Consider the following 20,122-nt stretch of genomic DNA (forward strand, 5'->3'; position numbering starts at 1 on the left):
AGCCTGGGTTCTCCCAAGGTTTTTTTCTCCATTCTGTTACCTGATGGGAGTTTTGGTTCCTTGCCACTGTTGCCTTGGCTTTTGGCTTGCTTCCGGCTCAAGATGGCGGCGCGTGCACACGCAGCGGCTCAGCTCTCCACGTATTGGCATGTTTTGAGTTGTTTATTGATAGTATATTTTTTACTAAGTACCACAATCCCACCAGTATGCATACAGGGCCAACAGGTCGACAGACAATGCCGTTACTACTGCCCTCCACACTGTACTATGCCACCTAGAACATCAAGGGACGTATGCACGGCTGCTATTAATTGACTACAGTTCTGCTTTCAATTCCATCTTACCAAGCAGGCTGTTCTACAAGATGTCTGACCTAGGCATACAGCATAACATCTGCCTATGGATTAAGGACTTCTTAACGAAACGGCCACAGTCAGTGAGGATGGGCCCGCATCAATCCCCCACTCTGATAATCAGTACGGGAGCCCCACAAGGCTGTGTGCTGAGCCCATTTCTTTACTCTCTGTATACTCATGACTGCATACCATCTTATGACACTAACAGCATTATTAAATTTGCTGATGACACGACTGTGCTGCGGCTGATCACCATGCCTACAGAGAGGAGGTACAGAGGCTGACAATGTGGTGCACAGATAATAATCTTACTCTAAACATTAATAAAACAAAAGAACTCATCATTGATTTTAGGAAGAAACAGATTGTTCACACGCCATTGTATATCAACAGGGAGATAGTGGAGAGAGTGTCTAGCTTTACATTTTTGGGCACACACATCTCTGAGGACCTTTCTTGGACTACAAACACCACAGCGTTAGTCAAGAAAGCACAAAAGTGGCTGTATTTCTTAAGAATGCTTAGGAGAATAAACCTGTCACAACGGCTATTGGTGTCATTTTATCGCTGTTCCGTTGACAGTGTCCTCACATATGGAATGCTGGTGTGGTATGGAGGAAGCTCGGCAGCTGATAAAAAGCCCATGGAGAGAGTATTAAAGACCGCACAGAACATCACAAAACAAACACTACCTGCCCTGGATGACATTTTTACCTTTCGTTGTCTGCAGAAAACACACAACATTCTGAAGGATCCTATCACCCAGCCCATCACTTATTTGAACTACTGCCATCCGGAAAACGCTACAGGTCTATCAAATCACGCACAACAAGATTCATGAACAGCTTCCAGGGACGGACTGGGGCTAAAAAACAGCCCTGGACTTTCTCCCAAATAGGCCCATCATCCGGCCATTCGCCTCTAGCCGTGTGCGACAGACACTAGCCAGGATGTCCTGATACTATATGCCACAATACTGTAGCCTATCAGACAAGGTATTCACAGCAAGTAACATCTCAAAACAAATGATGACAATTGGGGTTGTGTTTATTAATGAAGCCTCAGCCTTCAAATAAAAACAAAAAATGTACAATGCCATAAAATACAAATAATGAAATGTCACTGGCTACAGTAACCCCAAATTACACAAACGTGTAATTATAAAACATTACTATATACCAGGGTCCAACCTTTTTGTGTGCGAGGGCTACCTCAAGGGATAAAATAATCTAGAAGGAATTTTTATTTCTTATACTCCAATATTTATTATACGATTACATGGTGAAGCTTTTTTACTTTTCACCATCATATGGGAAATAATAAAATATCTTGATATTCTGGTTCAGACTTACAAGCGTTTAAAAAAAAAAACAATTCCTGAAAAATTATGAAAATATTTATTGATTTTTTTGTTGATTTACTATAAACCTATTGTATGTGTTATCAAAAACAGTAGCCCAAACATTTAGTATAAATATAAATGAAAAAAAAAAAAAAAAAAAAAAAAAACTGCCATAACTAAACAAAACATTACTGCATTAGGCTACATTTTACATGACTATATTAATATAACAGCATTTTTAATATGAATACAGGCACATTTCTGCCAAAAAAGTTTGTTTTACTAAAGTTAATTCATAAGTTTTGGTGTGAAATGTCTTCTAACTGGTTTGTTGGAACAATGTTTCGCCTGTTTGTTTGTTTTTTTTTGTTTGTTTTTGCGTCAATATGTTGAGAATATCAGCGCTGTTTTATCTGGCTTTTTACAAGCTTAAATCACATAGTCATTTGTGGGTTTATATAGAGAATTCTGCGCTGAATTTAAATGCTTCTCAGTGGATCGCGCAGCTCTGTGTAATAATGTTCGCGTGATCGAGATCAGCTTAACGTGCTTTGGCCGCGATCGCTGTTTTTTGGGCCGAGCTGATAATGCGCTGCTCAGATCAAACAAGTTTTGTTCCGCTTTTTGAGCGTTTGCCATTTGATGTTTCTCATACGCAACGCAAATGACAGCGTATAATCAAAGAGAGTTGGGTAATTTTGTAGAGGCAAAAGTTCAAATTGAAACGTTTAGTTGAAAAGGTCGCAAAAATTATACCATTTAGGCCTATTCGAAGTCTGGAGCCCCGACGGCAAGTTGGGGCTATTTATAGAATGTGTTTAGCGCGCAACTCACAGGCACCACGTTGGAGACCACTGCTATTCAAATATAATGTAAGCAAATTTAAAAGTGCAGCCTTATAAAACTAACTTTCTGTCAGTGGCTATAGGCCGACTCTTCTTCCTCAGTTGTTGTTTTTTACACGTAGCATAATAAGTGATCGTATTAGTGCCCCTGCTGTTGGCTGTTCATGCTTTATTAGACTTTTTTTTTCTTTTTTTTTTCTTTTTCTTTTTTTGTTTGTGCCGACGGCCCGCGGTTGGACGGCCGTTCTGGACTTTTCCAGAACGCACAGATTGTCAGTCCGTCCCTGACAGCTTCTATCCTAAAGCAATCACGATATTGAAGCATGAACTGAAAATACACCCCCAAACTATCATCATTACAACAACACATTCTTGACACACATGATAACGTATGTGAAGCACTACGAGCACTTTATTTATTTATTTATTTATTTATTTATTTATTTATTTATGAGCAATGCGGCCTTGATTGTAATATGTATTTAACTACTCCTATCTGTATGTTGGAGAGTCAAAAAAAATTCGTTGTATGTTGTACAATGACAAATAAAGAAATCTAATCTAATCTTAGTTGGGGACATTTAATATTCAACAATATTATTTATCTGCCTTACTTAAGGTGGATGATGATGCAATTTTCTTCTAGAAACAAACAATGTTGTATTATTTTCGTGTTATCACTGTGAAGCTACTTTGAAACAATCTGTATTGTAAAAAGCGCTATGTAAATAAAGGTGACTTGACTTGACTTGCCCTGCCAGGCTCCAGCACCAACTCTGCTCTGCCTTGCATGCCCAGTTATGAGTCATCATAAGATGATGAAGAGTGCTTCTGCCTCGTCTGTATATAGCCAATTGAATGAAATAATTGTTTTTCCAGATTCTCCAGGCACGATTGTTTATATTTCCAGTTCTGGTTTGAATTAAAAAATTAAAATCAATATTCACAATTAAGTCGTTGTGTTCTTATTTTTAGATAATCTAGTGTGACAACTTACCCGCCGATGGGGCAAATTGTCACAAGTGCACACTCTCTATTCAACAGTCTACAACTCCATAATGAGATAAGATATTAAGATGTTATGAATACAACATGTGCCCAAGACTTCCTTCTTTCATTTGGTATGACATTTGTACCATTATCACAATGGTGATACATTACTGTATGGTGCTCAGTAAATGTTAGACAGTGTGAAAAGTGTGACAACATACCCCACTCTCCCCCATTCAGTTTTTATGACTCAATGCCGTCCGTGTTGGGTTTTACTTTCAGTTTTATTTGCGGTAGTTTGCGCATTGGCTTGATGAAGAGATTCTCATCTGATCATCTACTGCGATGTGTGTTGCAGCAGCGCGTCATATCTGGCTATAACATGTCATTTAAAACACTATTACACATTTATTTTTAAGCATTGTTGGGAGGAGTAAAATTTACATATGTAGTTTCAACAACCAGATGCACATAGGCAGTTTTGTCTGGAATGCGGCCCAGATCACCTCCTGATGTGGTTTGAGCGATCGGATTCAAATCTAAAACGTACTCTCTCACACAAACAAATTGGCAGCAATTCGTATGGAATCTGTCAGGCCATATACTTGTGTTCATTTTTGTTGAGCACATACGCAAAGTCAATATCGACTCAATAGATGGAGTGTAACCTAAACTCATTTGAATGATTTTCAATTCAGACATGTTTGGATTATGAGTATTTCTCTTTATCAACAGAAGGTAACAGCACAAGTGTGTGTCTATAGCAAAACATTAACACTATCTGGGCAACATCGCTTGGACATGATTTGTTATAACTCTGAAACTGTGACAGTCTGTTTATGTAATACTATGTAAAACATATTTTTACCATATGCAAACAAGCACAGAGAAGGCAGTCATAAAGTAATCCTTAACCAATGACACCCGAATGCAATCCAACACAATGTTCCTCAGGCAGATTTTATTCCACTAGTAAGGATGCATTAGTTCTGACTTTGATTGCAGACATTTTATTCAGATGGGTTCCTCGTCTTACTGGGTCACTCTGTGTCTTGCTTCACGAAGAGCCTGCAGGGCGAGAAATTGAGGAGTTGATTAAAGTGAGTCAAATAATAGCAGAGCAACATGAAGAAATATGATATTAGAGCAACGGGATAGTCAAGAATCAGGGCTTGGTTTCCCGAAACCTTCTTAAGTTACACCTTAAGCTGTACCTTATCGTTAATGGTTAATACATGTTTCCCGAAACGTTCTTAGTTAAGTACACCTTCTGTAAGTCATACGTTCGGAAGGTTGGTCTGGACCACTCTTAGCTTTACCTTATCACTGTTGCAGGTCTATATGAAAATAATTCTGAAGTTTCAATACACACAGACAGTGTTCAATTAGGCTAATTCAAGTGTTTCCATGCAAAGAATAAAATAAAATTGTCAATCACACTGATTGTTGTTAGTTTTTTATCAACGGGATAGTCAAGAATCAGGTAACATGCAAAAAATGAAAATGTAAATATTACAATTATCAGTTCATATTATGACAAAACAACTAGTATTGATGAGTATTCTGTCACCATGTACTAACTACACACAACACAACAAGATTCCAGAGATGTAATGCACGCAATGTAACATCAGAAAAGCTGTTTTCCTGGAATAAAATTAAGACAACATTTTCGTAACTTTTTATTTTCATGACTTCTAAAATGCTTCTCCAAGCATAATCTTTGTCATTGCTTTCCTTACAGAAGTCACTGTGGTTTTGTCATATAATATAAACTAATATTTCTTAGCTTCCATAATCAATCTCCTTTTATCCACTTTTAATGTTTAATATGCACAAGCCCCACGGGGTGATGCCATAGAAGTAGAAACTAAGCGAAAGACAAAATGTAGTGTGGCTTGACGGAGTTGCCTGATCATTTAAGTGCGAGACTAACAGTGAGTAACAGTTTCAAGGGAATTCTACAGGATAGACATTGCAGAATATTACTACCCAGACTCAAGGTGTGAGGCTTTAGTTGTGCTCACATTAGTGAAATTTCGGCACAATTTTGCTGTCAAAAAAGGTCAGTTGTCCATTGTCAGTAGCAATGTATGAAGCATAGGCTCACACTTTCAAACCAAGCAGCTTTACAAACCAAGCGTGACCAATATAAACCCAATGCAAAATCTGCATAGGGGAAATCTTTTGCCCTTGCAAAATTTCTGATCGCATGGATTCTAATTGAAATGACTGGAATTTGCCTGCAAACATTTGCCGAACAATGGTAAATGTGACCGCACCTTTAGTCAAACTGACAATAACTTCCATATTGGTCCTCAGTGACATACACAGAAACAATAGCGCGCATCCAGTGTGATTCAGAATCTCAGTCATTTTAATGTAGTTTGAAGGGGACTATAGAAAAGGCCGTGGGCGAGATGGATGGAGAGAGGGATGAGGGAGAGAGAGTGAGACCTTCTGGATGGCTTCGCTGGCAGAGTCGTCCTGCAGCAGTTTTGCCCGGTCCAGTGCTCTCTCAAAGTGTAACACACTGGCCTTGTAGTTACCCAGCTTCACTATGTAAGAGAGAAAGAGGATGTAAAGTGATGTAATCGCACAGCATGGCGTAGATCAAATATACATAACGACCACATTAACGTCCTATTGATTCTGAGCATTGTGGGAAATCAGATTATTCATGGTCACAGAGTGCATTAAACTGCTGACTTCCTGGGATTCTGGGCGATGTAGTTTGGACTCACATTTGGCCTGCGCCATGAGCACACTGGCATTGAGCTGCCATTTCTCATCAGTGATGTCATCCGCTGCCGTGAGCGAGCGGGAGCCATAGTCTCGTGCTTCTCCATAGCGCTTCAGCTCAAGGTAACAGCGGCCGATCTCATGGAACAACCAGGCTTTCTCTAACCCGCCACATGCTAGAGGCACCTTCTCCTCCCAGCTATGCAAACACACACATAAACACACACAGAACAAAATGAAATCACTATTACAATAGACTTTTCTGTGTACATCAACACCAAAGTAAACATTAATTAAAGGCAAATGCACTTACACTTCTATAGCTTGTTGGAACTTGCCAATCCGTGCGTACACACGGCCAATGTTGTCCAGAGCCCTGGATTTACTGTCCGTCAGGTCGCTATGACACGAAGCACAAACCAAACACATCTGATGAATAGTAGTTTATTAAAGGTGCCTTATGCAACTTGTTCCATAATAAAATATCCAATAATAACCCTTATATGTCATCAGCTAACGTTAAAACATAGTATCTGGCAGAGTGTCAGAACTGACATTCCCCCACTGCCTTGGTAGCCAGCATATATTGGAGTCGGGACGTTTTGGGGCGTGTACATTTGTAAGGGTGTGTGTGAGGTGATAGCCAATGACAGGCTTTGAGGGCAGGTACACTGAGAGTTACAAACACGCCCAATATTTTGTTAAAGTAATGGCGGACGCAAGCCCTGCTAGCGACGGAGCTTGCCAAAAAAAATAAGAAAAGAAAATATAGCAATGCAAAGAGAGCATCGGATAAAGCCCGGAGTAAAACCAGAGTAAATCTGGGTTTGGCGTTTGTCAGATGGCGGCAGATGAAGTTTTCATTTGGATTGAAGAGCGATGCAGAGTTGGCCACGTTTCTATTGGACAGGTACAGTAATGTAATACCTCATTTATCAGGTTGGCTAGTTAGTTCGCAAACATTCATTGTGATCTCTGCAAAAGAGAAAGTAAAAAATATGCTTTGTGGGTTCAGGTTGGTCGACCAAACGTAATAAATTGCACGGAATTTTTAGCTATATTTTGCCTTGTGCAAGTTGGTCAAAAGACGCATATTGTTTATCCCCTATGCCTGGTACAGTACTGGATAGTCCAGATGACGTCGTGATTAGTTGAGCTGTTTATGTTTATTCTGTTTTCCGTAGTTATGAGAAGGGCCCATCTACTTCTACCCCATCCAAACGAATGTCGGTGTTCATTGCACCAGGCTCAACTATTGGAGGTGGCTCGGCTTCGGACAGGTTAGTATTCTTAGATAGTAACGAGTTTCAAATCTTAGTGATTCATACTTCTATCTAGCCCCCCCAAAATAATGTACTCTTCAAAACTAAAGGGATTATGGAGAAGTTTGAGGATATTCTACCGTTGACAGAAGAAAATGATGATGAATGTCTTGAGAAAAGGTTAGCGTGATTTGTTTGTTTTCTGTTCATTCTATATTTCATTTTAGTGGTGTGATACTTACTCCTGCTCCTCCGTCAGTCCGTAAGGTTTCATTACAAACCCAATTCAGCCCAGGTGCCGTTAATCATTAGCCTACTAGGATTACACACTGGCTCGGGGTAGGACGGAAAACATACGGAATGGCACAGGAATGATTATCGGTGGTTTATTTGACCAAAGAGCTCATTGAAAAATACCCTGCAAGCAAAAAGTGTCTCCGCCTACTGGGAAGCAAAGCTGTCAATCAAACTCCGTTAGTAACCGTTACCAGTGTAATTCAACTAATTGCCTATAGGTGGCTCCAAGTTGCATAAGGCACCTTTAAGTCAAGTCACCTTCATTTATATAGCGCTTTTAACAATATGGATTGTTTCAAAGCAGCTTTACAGTGATAATAGGAAATTACCATAACAGATTGTTTAGGCTCTACAACAGCTCTAGGATAAAGTTATTGTCCAGCTAAAGTTAGTTTTGATTGATTGATTCACTTCCGTTGTGAAGATCATTAGTTATTAACTTAAGGGCCGCTAACACAACACCGCTCTAACAGGAAAACCCTTAACGCACCCCGGCTGCCCATCCGCACAAAACAGTGGATGGCGTCTCGAGAACGCACTCCCTGAAATAGGTTCGAAGGTGCAAACGATTATCCGTTATCTCTGCGCAAACCTCAAAAACGCAAACCCGCGAAAACGCAGACGTCACGCACATGCGCATCATGTGTTCAGTTCAAAGGTATGTGCGTTTGAATATATATGTGCGCAGGCGTGTAGTCCTACTTTACAAATCAACCCTCAATAAGATTCCCAGGGAAAGCAAGAACTGATAAGAATGTAAATGTGTGTCTTGAAATGCAATGTAAGTCACTTTGGATAAAAGCGTCTGCCAAATGCATAAATGAAACTGAAATGAAATGAGAAGTCTATAATGTGTTATGTGTATGCTAGGCCAAAGCTAGGCCAAATTAACCATCCAAGAAAAACAAAAGGTAGTTTTCCTGCTCTCATGAGCGCTCACCCTTTCTTGGCCAGCTCCAGATCTTTCTCGTGATGATGCAGAGCCTTGTCCATATTCCCAAGATCCATCAATGCATTGCCTACACAGAACATAAAAGAAAATGTTGTATCTCTGATTCTTGTGCTATTGATATTATATATTTAAGTATTGGGCCGATGAGATTCCCAGACTCTACCAATGCAGCTGTGCAGGTTCCCAAGCACTTCTCTCTTATTGGGCAGCACCTGCTCAGACCATTCCTTCACCGCCTTCAGGAGCTCACGGGCCTTCTTCAGGCCGCTTTCTGCATCGCCGGCACTCAAGGCTGACAATTCAACACATAACTCTTAATAAACCCAGTAACATACAGAATATTTTCAGAAAATGTTTGCCAATCCAAATGTAATGCGATACCAGAGTGTTTCTATGAGTCTATAGGATTTTTTGGCCTGTTTTATTGTCCACCAGGAAAAAATCATGTGTCACCTAAAAAATCTCTTAAGGTTTGGTAATTTTTGTAAAATTTCACAGAAGTCATTTTCAAATCAAGCAGTTTTCTGTTGGTCAACATGGTGAACCCACGGGACAAATGTGAATCTCCTGTGAAATTCCAGAATGTGTGGACTGGATTCCCATTGAAAAGACTGGATTTCGCCCACAAAAATCCGCTGAACAACAGTAAATCTGCAGCAGCTTTATAAAAGTAATAACACTTCTCAACAAGTAGCAGAATTTGATGTATTGTTCATGTCCATGGCACAAATGGTACACATTTATGCGCCAAAGTTTCATAGTTATATTTAGGAGTTTGTTCAATAATTAGGATCATAATTCCAACATTATCTCCAAGTTGTCGTAGGTCAGTCACTCATCAGTTAGCTAATAATCATAGGCAAACACTGCAGTTCAAAAGTTTGGGGTCGGTAAGATTGTTTTTAGATAAGATAAATAAATTAATCTTTTATTCAGCGAGGATGCATTAAATTGATCAAAAGTGAGAGTACAGACATTTATAATTTTACAAAAGAAAGTATCAAGTTTTCCACAAAAATATTAAGCAGTACAACTGTTTACAACATTGATAACAATAAGAAAAATTTCTTGAGCATCAAATTAGCATATCATAATGATTTCTGAAGGATCATGTGACACTGAAGACTGGAGTAATGATGCTGAAATTATTTTAAACCGTAATAATATTTCCCAATATGATCGAACAAATGCAGCCTTGATGAGCATCAAATATTTATTTCAAAAACATTAAAAAAATCTTACTGACCCCCAACTCTGACAGTAGTTTATGATTTTGCATGTGCAATATGAGTATGCAACTAATGCTGAACTTTGTTGTTAGGAACCTAATGCTGTGAACTTTGAACTCTGCAGAGGTTCACCTTTGTCAATATCCTCCAGACTGGCGAGGACATATCGGGTTGGGTCTGAGGGTGGCTTGTGTTGAACCCGGCTCCACCGCTGCTGCGTTAGTGTTCGGTCTCGTTGACGAGCATAGATGGGCTTCTGCTGCTGCCAGAATGCTGTCCGCGTGTCCAGATAGGAGATACAGCCCACGATCAGATCTTGCACACGCTCTCCAGTTCCAATCTTACCTTTCATAAGATCTGTATGGGAGCAGATTGCCGTACTTTATATAGAATATACACCATCATAGATGCAAACTAACATCAAACAAGGCCTAAAAAAACATGAAAACACACACCTTCATCTTGTAGAAGTTTATCTAAGAATTCTCTGTCACTGTACAGTTCTCCCAGAAGTTGCTTGGCTGCTTTTTCATATTTGCTCTTCTTCTGGCCATGCTTTTTGGATTCCTTCTTATGAGAATGACTCAAATGCTTGGGACGAACCTTTGGGAACGCATCAAACAAACCAATATGCATTACTAACTGCTAAAATGAACATAAACGTAAATTATAAACAATGGTGTGACGGTGTGGTATGAGTGACGGGGAAGGTGGCATAACGGAAGAGAGATCGAGCAAGAGATAGCTCACCCCGTTGTAGAAGAAAGACAGGTCTCCTTTATTTTCCAACTTCACAGAGGAAGGACCTTTTAGGTCGGGGAGAGAGAGGCAGATGAGGGTTACTAACTTAAGTCACTTTGTTGTGGAACCAAAACATGAACTCCTCATTTCTCATCATGTTGTGTCTAAGGACTCACTGCCCACTGAGTTCTCGATTGCCTCTTGAGCTTTCTGGATTCCCAGTCGGAACTCCTGTAGCTCTGGACGTAGCTTCCCAGCTAACAGGGAACGTTCTCAGAACATTGGCTAACGTTCTCTGAAAGTTCTCTAAAAGTTATCAAAAACGTTCTTGCTGTAACGTTATTATAACACGTTGTGCCAACGTTATATGTCATTGATAAACGTTCTAAAGACATTAGCATTAAAACGTTATTCTTATGTTGTTAGTGGAACGTTTTAAAAACGTTATTATGTTAAAAAATATATATTAGTCATTACAAATTAGTTATACAGCTTTTTATTCTGCAAATCAACTTCAGAAACATAATTTGTAAATCCAGTGACACAACTAATGACACAATGCACTGACATTATTTAACTTATTTTTTATGGTCAGAAAAATAAAATCCCAGAATATAAAATAATTATGTATTCAACAGGAAATAGCAGTATTCATTTAAGTTGAGTGCATTTTGCTTGTTGTATGAATTAGACACTTTTATCACAATGCTGATTAACTTCATTGATAAACGTTCTAAAAACGTTAGCATTAAAACGTTATTCTTACTTGTTAGTGGAACGTTTTAAAAACGTTACTAAATTAAAACAAATATTAGTAATTACAAATTAGTCATACAGCTTTTATCTTCTGCAAAACAACTTCAGAAACATAATTTGTATATACAGTGACAATGCACTGAAATTTTTCTTAAATATTTTGTTAAAATATTTATTACAATATTATTATTAGTTTAGAAAAAAAATCCCAGATATAAAATAATTATTTATTCAACAGGAAATAATTCAAAAACTACAGTCGATTATAAATTTGGTTTTACCTCTAAAAAAAAATATATATATATATATTGACGAAATGTTGAAAAAGCGCTGGATTTGGGCTATACCGAGAGAAGAGGGGCACTTTTTTGTGTGTTAAGCACTTCACGGAGGATGAAGTCCGTGTAACTTACGAATCTACGAGAGTCCGGTCGTAGATATCTTACACCGCAGGCCGTGCTTTGCAGGTTTTCATGGAACAACTGGGGGAGAAGTTAAATCAGGCCAGACACCATGCCAGACACAGACGACAAAAAGACGTGTCTGTGGTGTGAAGGAGGAAGCAGATGTTGAAAACGGAGTGTTGATGCCGGTTCGGGAGTGATGCCCTGACAAAACATGTTTATATTGCACTTGATTGTTTTGATTTCCACGTCATGCACTTTTATTTATTATTATTAACTGTTGGCAAATTAAAATTGTTTGTAGAAGTTGTTTTCTGTAACTTTCTTAAAAATGAGTGAACACGGAGCAGTTTTTCACAAGCCCTGAAAAGTGAAGCCAAAACGTCTCGATCGCCCCCCGGTGACTGGTCCTAGTATAGGTCATAAGCCCCGCCTCCCCGTGTTATTCAATGGGACGTGAGACCAACTAAACAATTAAATTACACTTCAAATATCTTTTTTCCAAAGGTGGTTTCTTTCATTTGCTGTCGTTTTTATCACGCTGATGTAAGTTCAAGTGTCTGTTTCAAAAATAAGTTGGTTTTTAGTTAGTTACATGATGCGGTGGTGTAACGTCATGATTGACAGCTGTGATTGACAGGTTATCTAAGCGAAGTAGTCACTGAAGCACCAACGGACATTTTTTTCGGGGACTTCGGAGGACTGAAGAGATTGTATTTACTTTATTTTAACAAGCCTCTTGTCGTACTGCAATCATTTTTTTAAAAAGTGTGCAGAATGCACTCTCCCTGAGTGCATAGAGAGCCTAAGTCCCTCCCCTCCGCTTCCGGCTCATGGGACCTTACTTTGGAAAAAATATGTATGGTAGTCAATGGCGAGAGACAACTTATCTTTTTATTCCGTCTGAACTGTGCCCTGAATTACACATATGATGTTTGTCAATTTAAATCATGTTTTATTAACAAGGTTTGGGAGAAGCATGTTCAGATAATTAACACAAGTGGAGCGCACTCAGCAATCAATGGTAAGAGGTGTGTATATATACTCAGCAGTCTCACCTCATTCCATTGACAGTTTTGCAGCATCCCCCCACCACCCCTTCTCCACGCTTCTAGTCCTAAACACTTAAATACGGGGGGAGTACTCTGGGTTCGGGCCGAACTCCGAGCTCGGAGCCCTCCCTCCGGACAGCACGCCAAATACGCATTAAACTTTACCCCCTCAAATTATATGTAAGTGTGAACTCATGAAAATATAATTATGAAAGTCAAGAAAGTTGCAGTTTGTCATAAAACAGAAGAGTAACATTTAGTTTTATGTGAAAATCGCTCAATGAACTACATCTCTCGTCTCGCACTATGTACGTCACCATCCGTTGCTCGTATGTGTGCAGTCTGGTACAAAACACTCAGGCATGACGGTGTAACGTTACGATTATAACGTAAGACTATAGAAAAAATGACAGACATTAGCTTCAGTAAAGTTAGCTTCATTCATTGAGAGAAAACGTATGACGTCACACGTGCGCCTTTTGGGTTTGTAGTCTCTGTAATTACGTATTTTCACAGTCTTATACCTCAACAGTTTTACATCAAACTGCGACTTTCTTGACTTTAAAATGTATTTTAAAATGGACAAACATATGTGTAATTCAGGGCACAATTCAAACGAGATCAAAATATTTGTTGTCTCACGCCATTCACTACCATACAATATTTTTCCGAAGTAAGGTCCCATGGTGGTCAACCGGAAGGGGAGGGACTTAGGCTGTCTATTCTGCGAGAATGAGGGCGGCTTTACTTCCTGCTCACTACACAGACACTTGAACTTACATCAGCGTGATAAAAACGACAGCAAATGAAAGAAACCACCTTTGGAAAAAAGATATTTGAAGTCTAATTTAATTGTTTAGTTGGTCTCACGTCCCATTGAATAACACGGGGAGGCGGGGCTTATGACCTATACCAGGACCAGTCACCGGGGGGCGATCGAGACGTTTTGGCTTCACTTTTCAGGGCTTGTGCGGCACGCTTGGGTGAGACTCATTGAGCATCTCTTTCTAAAGAGCATCTTTCGCCAGCTGTTTAACAACTCCGCGCCAATGAGCGTCACATGCCAGGGCTATCATCATTGTCTTGTGCCATCAACAACCACCTACAAGCCGTTACAATAATCATTTATTTGGGGGAAACAAACATAATTAGTACAGTTATGCAAATCATTAGTATCTTAGCATGTTCTCTTTCATCATCTCGTTTCGAGATCCACCTATGGGAAGGGCATCCGTACCTGACCTCTGCAGAAGCATCCAATTGCACCAAGTCTGGCTAGACAGACAGAAGCGCGCAGTCAATGCCAGGTAAGGCCACACCCCCTTACCTAGGCATATAACTTCTCCGCGCGCTGCTATTCCTCAGTTGACATTCGCTTCTCGCGATCTCTGCATTGACACAGTTCGGTTGGATTAACGTTACGCTGCTCACTTTCGAGTCTTCAGGAGGACATATCGCCAGATCAGCCTCCGCCAGACGTGAGTGACAGTCGTTTCTTCAGCCTATCCGCTGTGTTTTTTGCATCCGGAGCCGCCCGCGCTCTCGCTGTCCTTCACCTGCTCCTCCTTACATGGCTGCCCGCCACGGATTTTTCCGAGTTCTTCACCGCTGGCCCACCCATGGCTACGTGACCGTATAAACCGCCGCTTCTCCGGGGAACAGCCTATCACGACGAGCCTGCCCGGCCGCGTGTGGTGCTCTCATCGCCGCTAAGGACCCTCATTCTGCGCGGTCTGCTTGGGCTTTACACGCTCAAGAAGCTTTGGAGAACCCGGAGAATTACGGTCATTGTAATTGCTGTCCATGTAACGTTAGCTTTTACTAAGCCGGCTTTTAGTTACACGACCCAGCGCGCCGTGCTCGGCCTTTCTGACTCGGATGGAGGACACGGTGATGATGACGCGCTACCGGGGGACTCCCGGAGCGCCACCTCTCTAAAATAAAATATTTGAGCTGACATCAGCCCAATCTGCATTCCCTGAAGAGGACATCTTCACGGGAAAACCTCACTCTCGTTGACGAACCGGCCGGTTCCGGCGACGGGGATGACGCAGTCCTTTTAACGTTCACTAGGCTAGCGCTCACGCGGCTTTGCCTCAGTAACGTTACATCCTCCTGGAAGTTTGTGAGCGAGCGGCCGTTCGTCTCAACATTGTGTGGCCAGCTCCACAGGAGGAAACAACTCTTAAAAACGTTTTTTCCAGCGTTCGCGAAGCTCATAAGCACGGCTGGAGCGTCCCGCTAGACTGTTAACACGGTCTCACGGGCCTTGATGTGTTACGATTACGTGTTGAGGCTTTCAATTTATGCCTTCCTAGCAAGGCGGCCCCGAACGCAAGCGGCCTGCCTGTTGTTCGACCGTTGGGAGTATCGAGCCCGCTTTCACGGGCCACGAGCCCTCCGGATTCTCTCCCGGTCCCGGAACCCCTGTCCAAAAGACACAGGGTCTCCCGCGGACAGTCGGTTAATCCCGTCTCGTGGCAGCCCAGCCCGTGTGTTTAGTGATGCTGTCGTGAGGAAAAGTACATAAGCAGTGTTACCACACCGCACGCACTTGGTTCCCCTCACCCAGTTATTAAAGGCTTCGGCCCCAGTGTTTTCCCAACACAAAACACACACATTACTAAACAACACATTTAACAAACGAATCAAATGAATTCGTGCAGATTTGTATATCTGCCAACATAGAGAGCAAATCTCTCTGATCCCATGCATGTCGCCCTGAGTCTGTCCACAAGAGGGCGCCATTGCCTCACAAATCAACCAGCTGGGCTCACACAGCTCAGTTGTGGCTGCCCAGCTCATATGTGTTTTTAGTGGACGTTGTGTGTGGAAGGCTTCGGCCCCTGTGTTACCCAACACAACACACACACATTACTAAACAACACATTTAAAAAAACGAATCAAATGAATTCGTGCAGATTTATATATCTGCCAACATAGAGAGCAAATCTCTCTGATCCCATGCATGTCGCCCTGAGTCTGTCCACAAGAGGGCGCCATTGCCTCACAAATCAACCAGCTGGGCTCACACAGCTCAGTTGTGGCTGCCCAGCTCATATGTGTTTTTAGTGGACGTTGTGTATGGAAGGCTTCGGCCCCTGTGTTCCCCAAATAACACTTTAAAACAAACAAATTAAATAAATCCGTTACAGAGAGAGTATCTCTCTCCGCGGATATTATTTTTCTGCCTGCACTTGAGACTGCCCAGTTCATGTGTTCAGGAGATGTGTGTATTCCCCCCACTTAAAAATCAGGGGGCACTTTGTGAGGGAAAGTTTAGCACAGTGGACACCACACTATGTTCCCCTCACTCTGTCAATAAAGGCTTTCAGCCCCAGTGTTTGGCCAACACAAAACACACAAAGTTACGAATCAAATGAATACGTTTTGGAAAGAAGACCTCTCTCCGCAGAAAAAACTTCTCACTGCAGAGAGAGGAAATCCCTCCGAACCCCTGCATGTCGCCTCTAGTGTGCCCACTAGATGGCGCCTTTGCATCACAAATGAACCAGCTGGGCCCATACAGCCCCGCTCCGGCCCGAGCGGGGGCGCTCAAGAGTCACGAAGCGGCTTGGCAAGCAGTTTCAGCGCCCGAGTGGGTTTTGCGTACCGTAACCCAGGGTTACAGGCTGCAGTTTGCAATAAAACCTCCGCATTTCAACGGCGTTCTCTCTTCTCACACAGAAGAAAACGCCTCACACATTCTGAAAGAGGAAATTTCCTCCCTCCTAAACAAGGGAGCGATTCAGATGGTGCCACCCAATCTGATAAACCATGGTTTTTATTCCCGGTATTTTCATTATCCAAAAGGCGTGGCGCCCCCCGCCCTATATTGGACCTTCGAGTGTTGAACAAACATTTGAGGAAATACAATTTCAGAATGTGACACAAGGCTCTCTCGCCCGTGCCATAAAGCAGAATGACTGGTTCACATCAGTCGATCAGAAAGATGCTTTCTTTCACATAAGCATCTACCTCCACACAGGAAATATCTTTGTTTCGCCTACCAAGGCATTTGTTACGAATTCACAGTTCTTCCGTTCGGGCGCAATTTGAGTCCCCGAACTTTCTGTCTGTGTGCGGAGGCGGGCGTGGCGCCCCTGAGACTATCAGGGCTGAGAATTCTGATTTACATAGAGACGATTGGCTCATCATAGCCAAATCGAAGGAGAAGGTGTCGCTGGTCACTGGTCACCGGCCGGGTGCTCGCGCACATCACATCCCTCGGGTTCAAGGTGAATGCGAGCAAAAGCAATCTGACTCCCAGTCAGAATGTCATTTTCCTGGGCTTGGAATTGAACTCAGTCTCCATGCGAGCGCGTCTCTCTCAAGAGCGCTTTCGCTCGCTGATGGACTGTCTGTCTCAGTTCAGAGAAGGGGCGAGAGTACAATATCGCACATGCCTCAGGCTGCAGGGTCTCATGGCTTCATCTATCCAAGTTGTGCCAATGGGTCTCCTGAGAATGAGAGCGTTCATGAAATGGGTTTTGTCACTACATTTCAGCCCGATTCACGATCTCTGCCGCTCGGTAACGGTGACACGTGCCTGCTCGGCAGCCCTGCGCCATTGGGAGAGCGAGAACTTTTACGCACGGGGAACCCCCCTTGGGATGGTTACGATGCGGAAAGTTGTGACGACAGATGCGTCCTTAACAGGCTGGGGAACCACCCAGGAAAGCAGAATGCTGAACGGTCTGTGGCTGAGCAGACTACGTTCAGCGCACATTAACTATTTAGAGCTTTTACCATTTGGAAAGCTCTGAATAATTTTCTGCCTCGCCTGCAGGGACATCCCGTTCTAGTACGGTGCGATAATACCACGGCAGTGGCTTATATCAACCGTCAGGGCGGCATGCGCTCGTCGAAACTCCACGCTCTAGCTTACAGGCTTTTGATGTGGAGCAGACGGGTTTTTCTGACTCCTGTTCTGGGCATTCTGAACAGAGGCGCCGGATCTGCTATCGAGGGGAAACCCAATCTACGGGGATTGGCGTCTTCACCCGCAGATAGTGAAGATGCTATGGATGAGATTTGGACAGCCAGCCGTAGATCTTTTCGCCTCGCGCGAAAACCACCATTGTCCTATGTTCTTCTCGCTAAAGGACATGGACGCGCCCCTCGGGGCAGACGCACTGGCCCACCCATGGCCCAAAGTACTGCTGTATGCTTTTCCTCCCCTGTGCCTGATAATTTTCACACTGGCCAGGGTGAGAGAGCACGGCCTGTCTCTCATTCTGATAGCACCCAGGTGGCCCAAAGCCCCGTGGCTGGCAGAGATAATCCCTCTGTTATACGCCGAGCCATGGCGTCTCCCCCCTCGCACAGACATACTGTCCCAAAGCCAAAGGGGAGATTTACCCCCCCCCACCTGGACAGGGTGGCTCTCTGGGCCTGGCCCGTGAGAGGATGAACCTAAATGCACTGGGGCTCCCGCCGCGTGTAATCGCCACTACTCAGAATGCCAGGGCCGTTTCCACGCGATCCCTATATGGCTGTAAGTGGCAAGTGTTCGAAGGGTGGTGTGATGGGCGTGGTCTCACATCTTATCAGTGCTCGGTGCCTGATATTTTGTGTTTCATGCAAGACTTCATGGAAAGAGGCAGGTCCTTTTCCACCATTAAGGTCTACCTGGCTGCGATTTCAGCCTGTCATGTGGGTTTTGTGGGCTCCACCGTCACACCCTCTAAACCGCAGTTTTATGAAGGGTGCACGCCGCTCTTTGCCGGTCATCAGGAGATCTGTTCCAGACTGGGACCTCTCCATGGTGCTGGAAGCACGGCCTCTGTATCTTTTGAGCCTCTGGGGAGTATTTCCCTTAAGCTGCTGTCCCTCAAGACAGCTTTGCTCTTGGCCTTGGCATCTGCTAAACGGGTCAGTGAGCTACATGCACTCTCGGTTCACCCCTCGTGCCAAATTCTCCCTAAGTGGAGATAGGGTTTCCCTTAAGCCTAACCCGGCCGTCATGCCGAAATGCTTCCCTGCGTTCACTTCGGAGGTTTTGGAGCTATCCGCTTTTCACCCTCCACCTTTTTTGCCTCCCCGGAGGATCAGAGGCTGAATGCTCTGTGTCCCGTCCGTGCTCTGCAAGCATATATGACCAGGACCAGTGCTTTCCGCAAGAGCTCTTTGTTTCAAGGGCTTACCCCGCACAAGGGGAGTCCCATTTCAAAGCAATGCCTCTCACATTGGCTTGTGGACGCTATACTATGGCTTATGAAGCAAAGGGAGTGCAGCCCCTAGGGGGCATCAGAGCTCATTCCACAAGGGGCTTAGCCGCCTCTTGGGCTTTGTTCAGGGGAGTGCCACTGCAGGACATCTGCTCCGCGGCCAGTTGGGCCTCTCCTCATACCTTTGAGCGTTACTACCGGTTGGATGTCACCAGAACCTCAGTGGCACACTCGGTCCTAGGGTTAGGGTCCTCTTAGCCCTTTCCCACAGCCCCGTTGGGCCATTATCATGTATGTGTCTCATGCATGTTTCATGCCCTGCTTGTCCACAGCAGTTTAGCGTGGCATCACCCTTGCAGGGTCATGTTTGTGGGACATGTCAGGCACCGCCTCTCTGAGGTGACCGTCCTTCTCTGGCCTTCAGAACCTCACTGTGAGTGTATTGGGCAATCGGGGAGCTGTCCATGTCTCTCCCATAGGTGGATCTCGAAACGAGATGATGAAAGAGAACAATAGGTTACTGTCGTAACCCCGGTTCTCTGAAACATCGAGTGGAGAGATCCACCAGCGTTGCCCCGCTTGCCGCACGAGAAGCGAATATACTTACTGAGGAATAGCAGCGCGCGGAGAAGTTATATGCCTAGGTAAGGGGTGTGGCCTTACCTGGCATTGGCTGCGCGCTTCTGTCTGTCTAGCCAGACTTGGTGCAATTGGATGCTTCTGCAGAGGTCAGGTACGGATGCCCTTCCCATAGGTGGATCTCTCCACTCGATGTTTCAGAGAACCGGGGTTACGACAGTAACCTATTGTTTTAGTATGTGAGTTAAAATTCTGTAATTTAATGTGGTCTCTACCAAAACATTTCTGTCACTACAGAAAATGTGCCGTCACGACCGAAACATGGGATGTTTGTCTAAAATAAAGTATGTTGAATTATCAACTAAGATGTTATTAAAGTGTTTGGTCCAATGTATATTCAAACTG

At 43.1% G+C, this 20,122-nt stretch overlaps 1 protein-coding gene across 1 annotated transcript; it reads right to left on the reverse strand.

Annotated features, from left to right (window-relative positions):
- Positions 1 to 1,884: 1,884 nt before the first annotated feature.
- LOC311080946 (outer dynein arm-docking complex subunit 4-like) lies at positions 1,885 to 11,130 on the reverse strand (the record flags this gene model as incomplete). The annotated part of the gene is made up of 11 exons (XM_084111240.1): positions 1,885 to 4,601; positions 5,991 to 6,091; positions 6,278 to 6,474; positions 6,589 to 6,675; positions 8,775 to 8,853; positions 8,950 to 9,078; positions 10,148 to 10,372; positions 10,471 to 10,618; positions 10,766 to 10,821; positions 10,940 to 11,062; positions 11,115 to 11,130. The coding sequence occupies 11 exons, from the start codon at positions 11,128 to 11,130 to the stop codon at positions 4,566 to 4,568; spliced, it is 1,197 nt and encodes a 398-aa protein (XP_083967366.1). The 3' UTR covers positions 1,885 to 4,565.
- Between the last annotated feature and the right edge of the window lie 8,992 nt (positions 11,131 to 20,122).

This window comes from Abramis brama (genome assembly GCF_963993115.1).
Source record: "Abramis brama genome assembly, chromosome: 1".
In the NCBI taxonomy this organism is placed as follows: Eukaryota; Metazoa; Chordata; class Actinopteri; order Cypriniformes; family Leuciscidae; genus Abramis; species Abramis brama.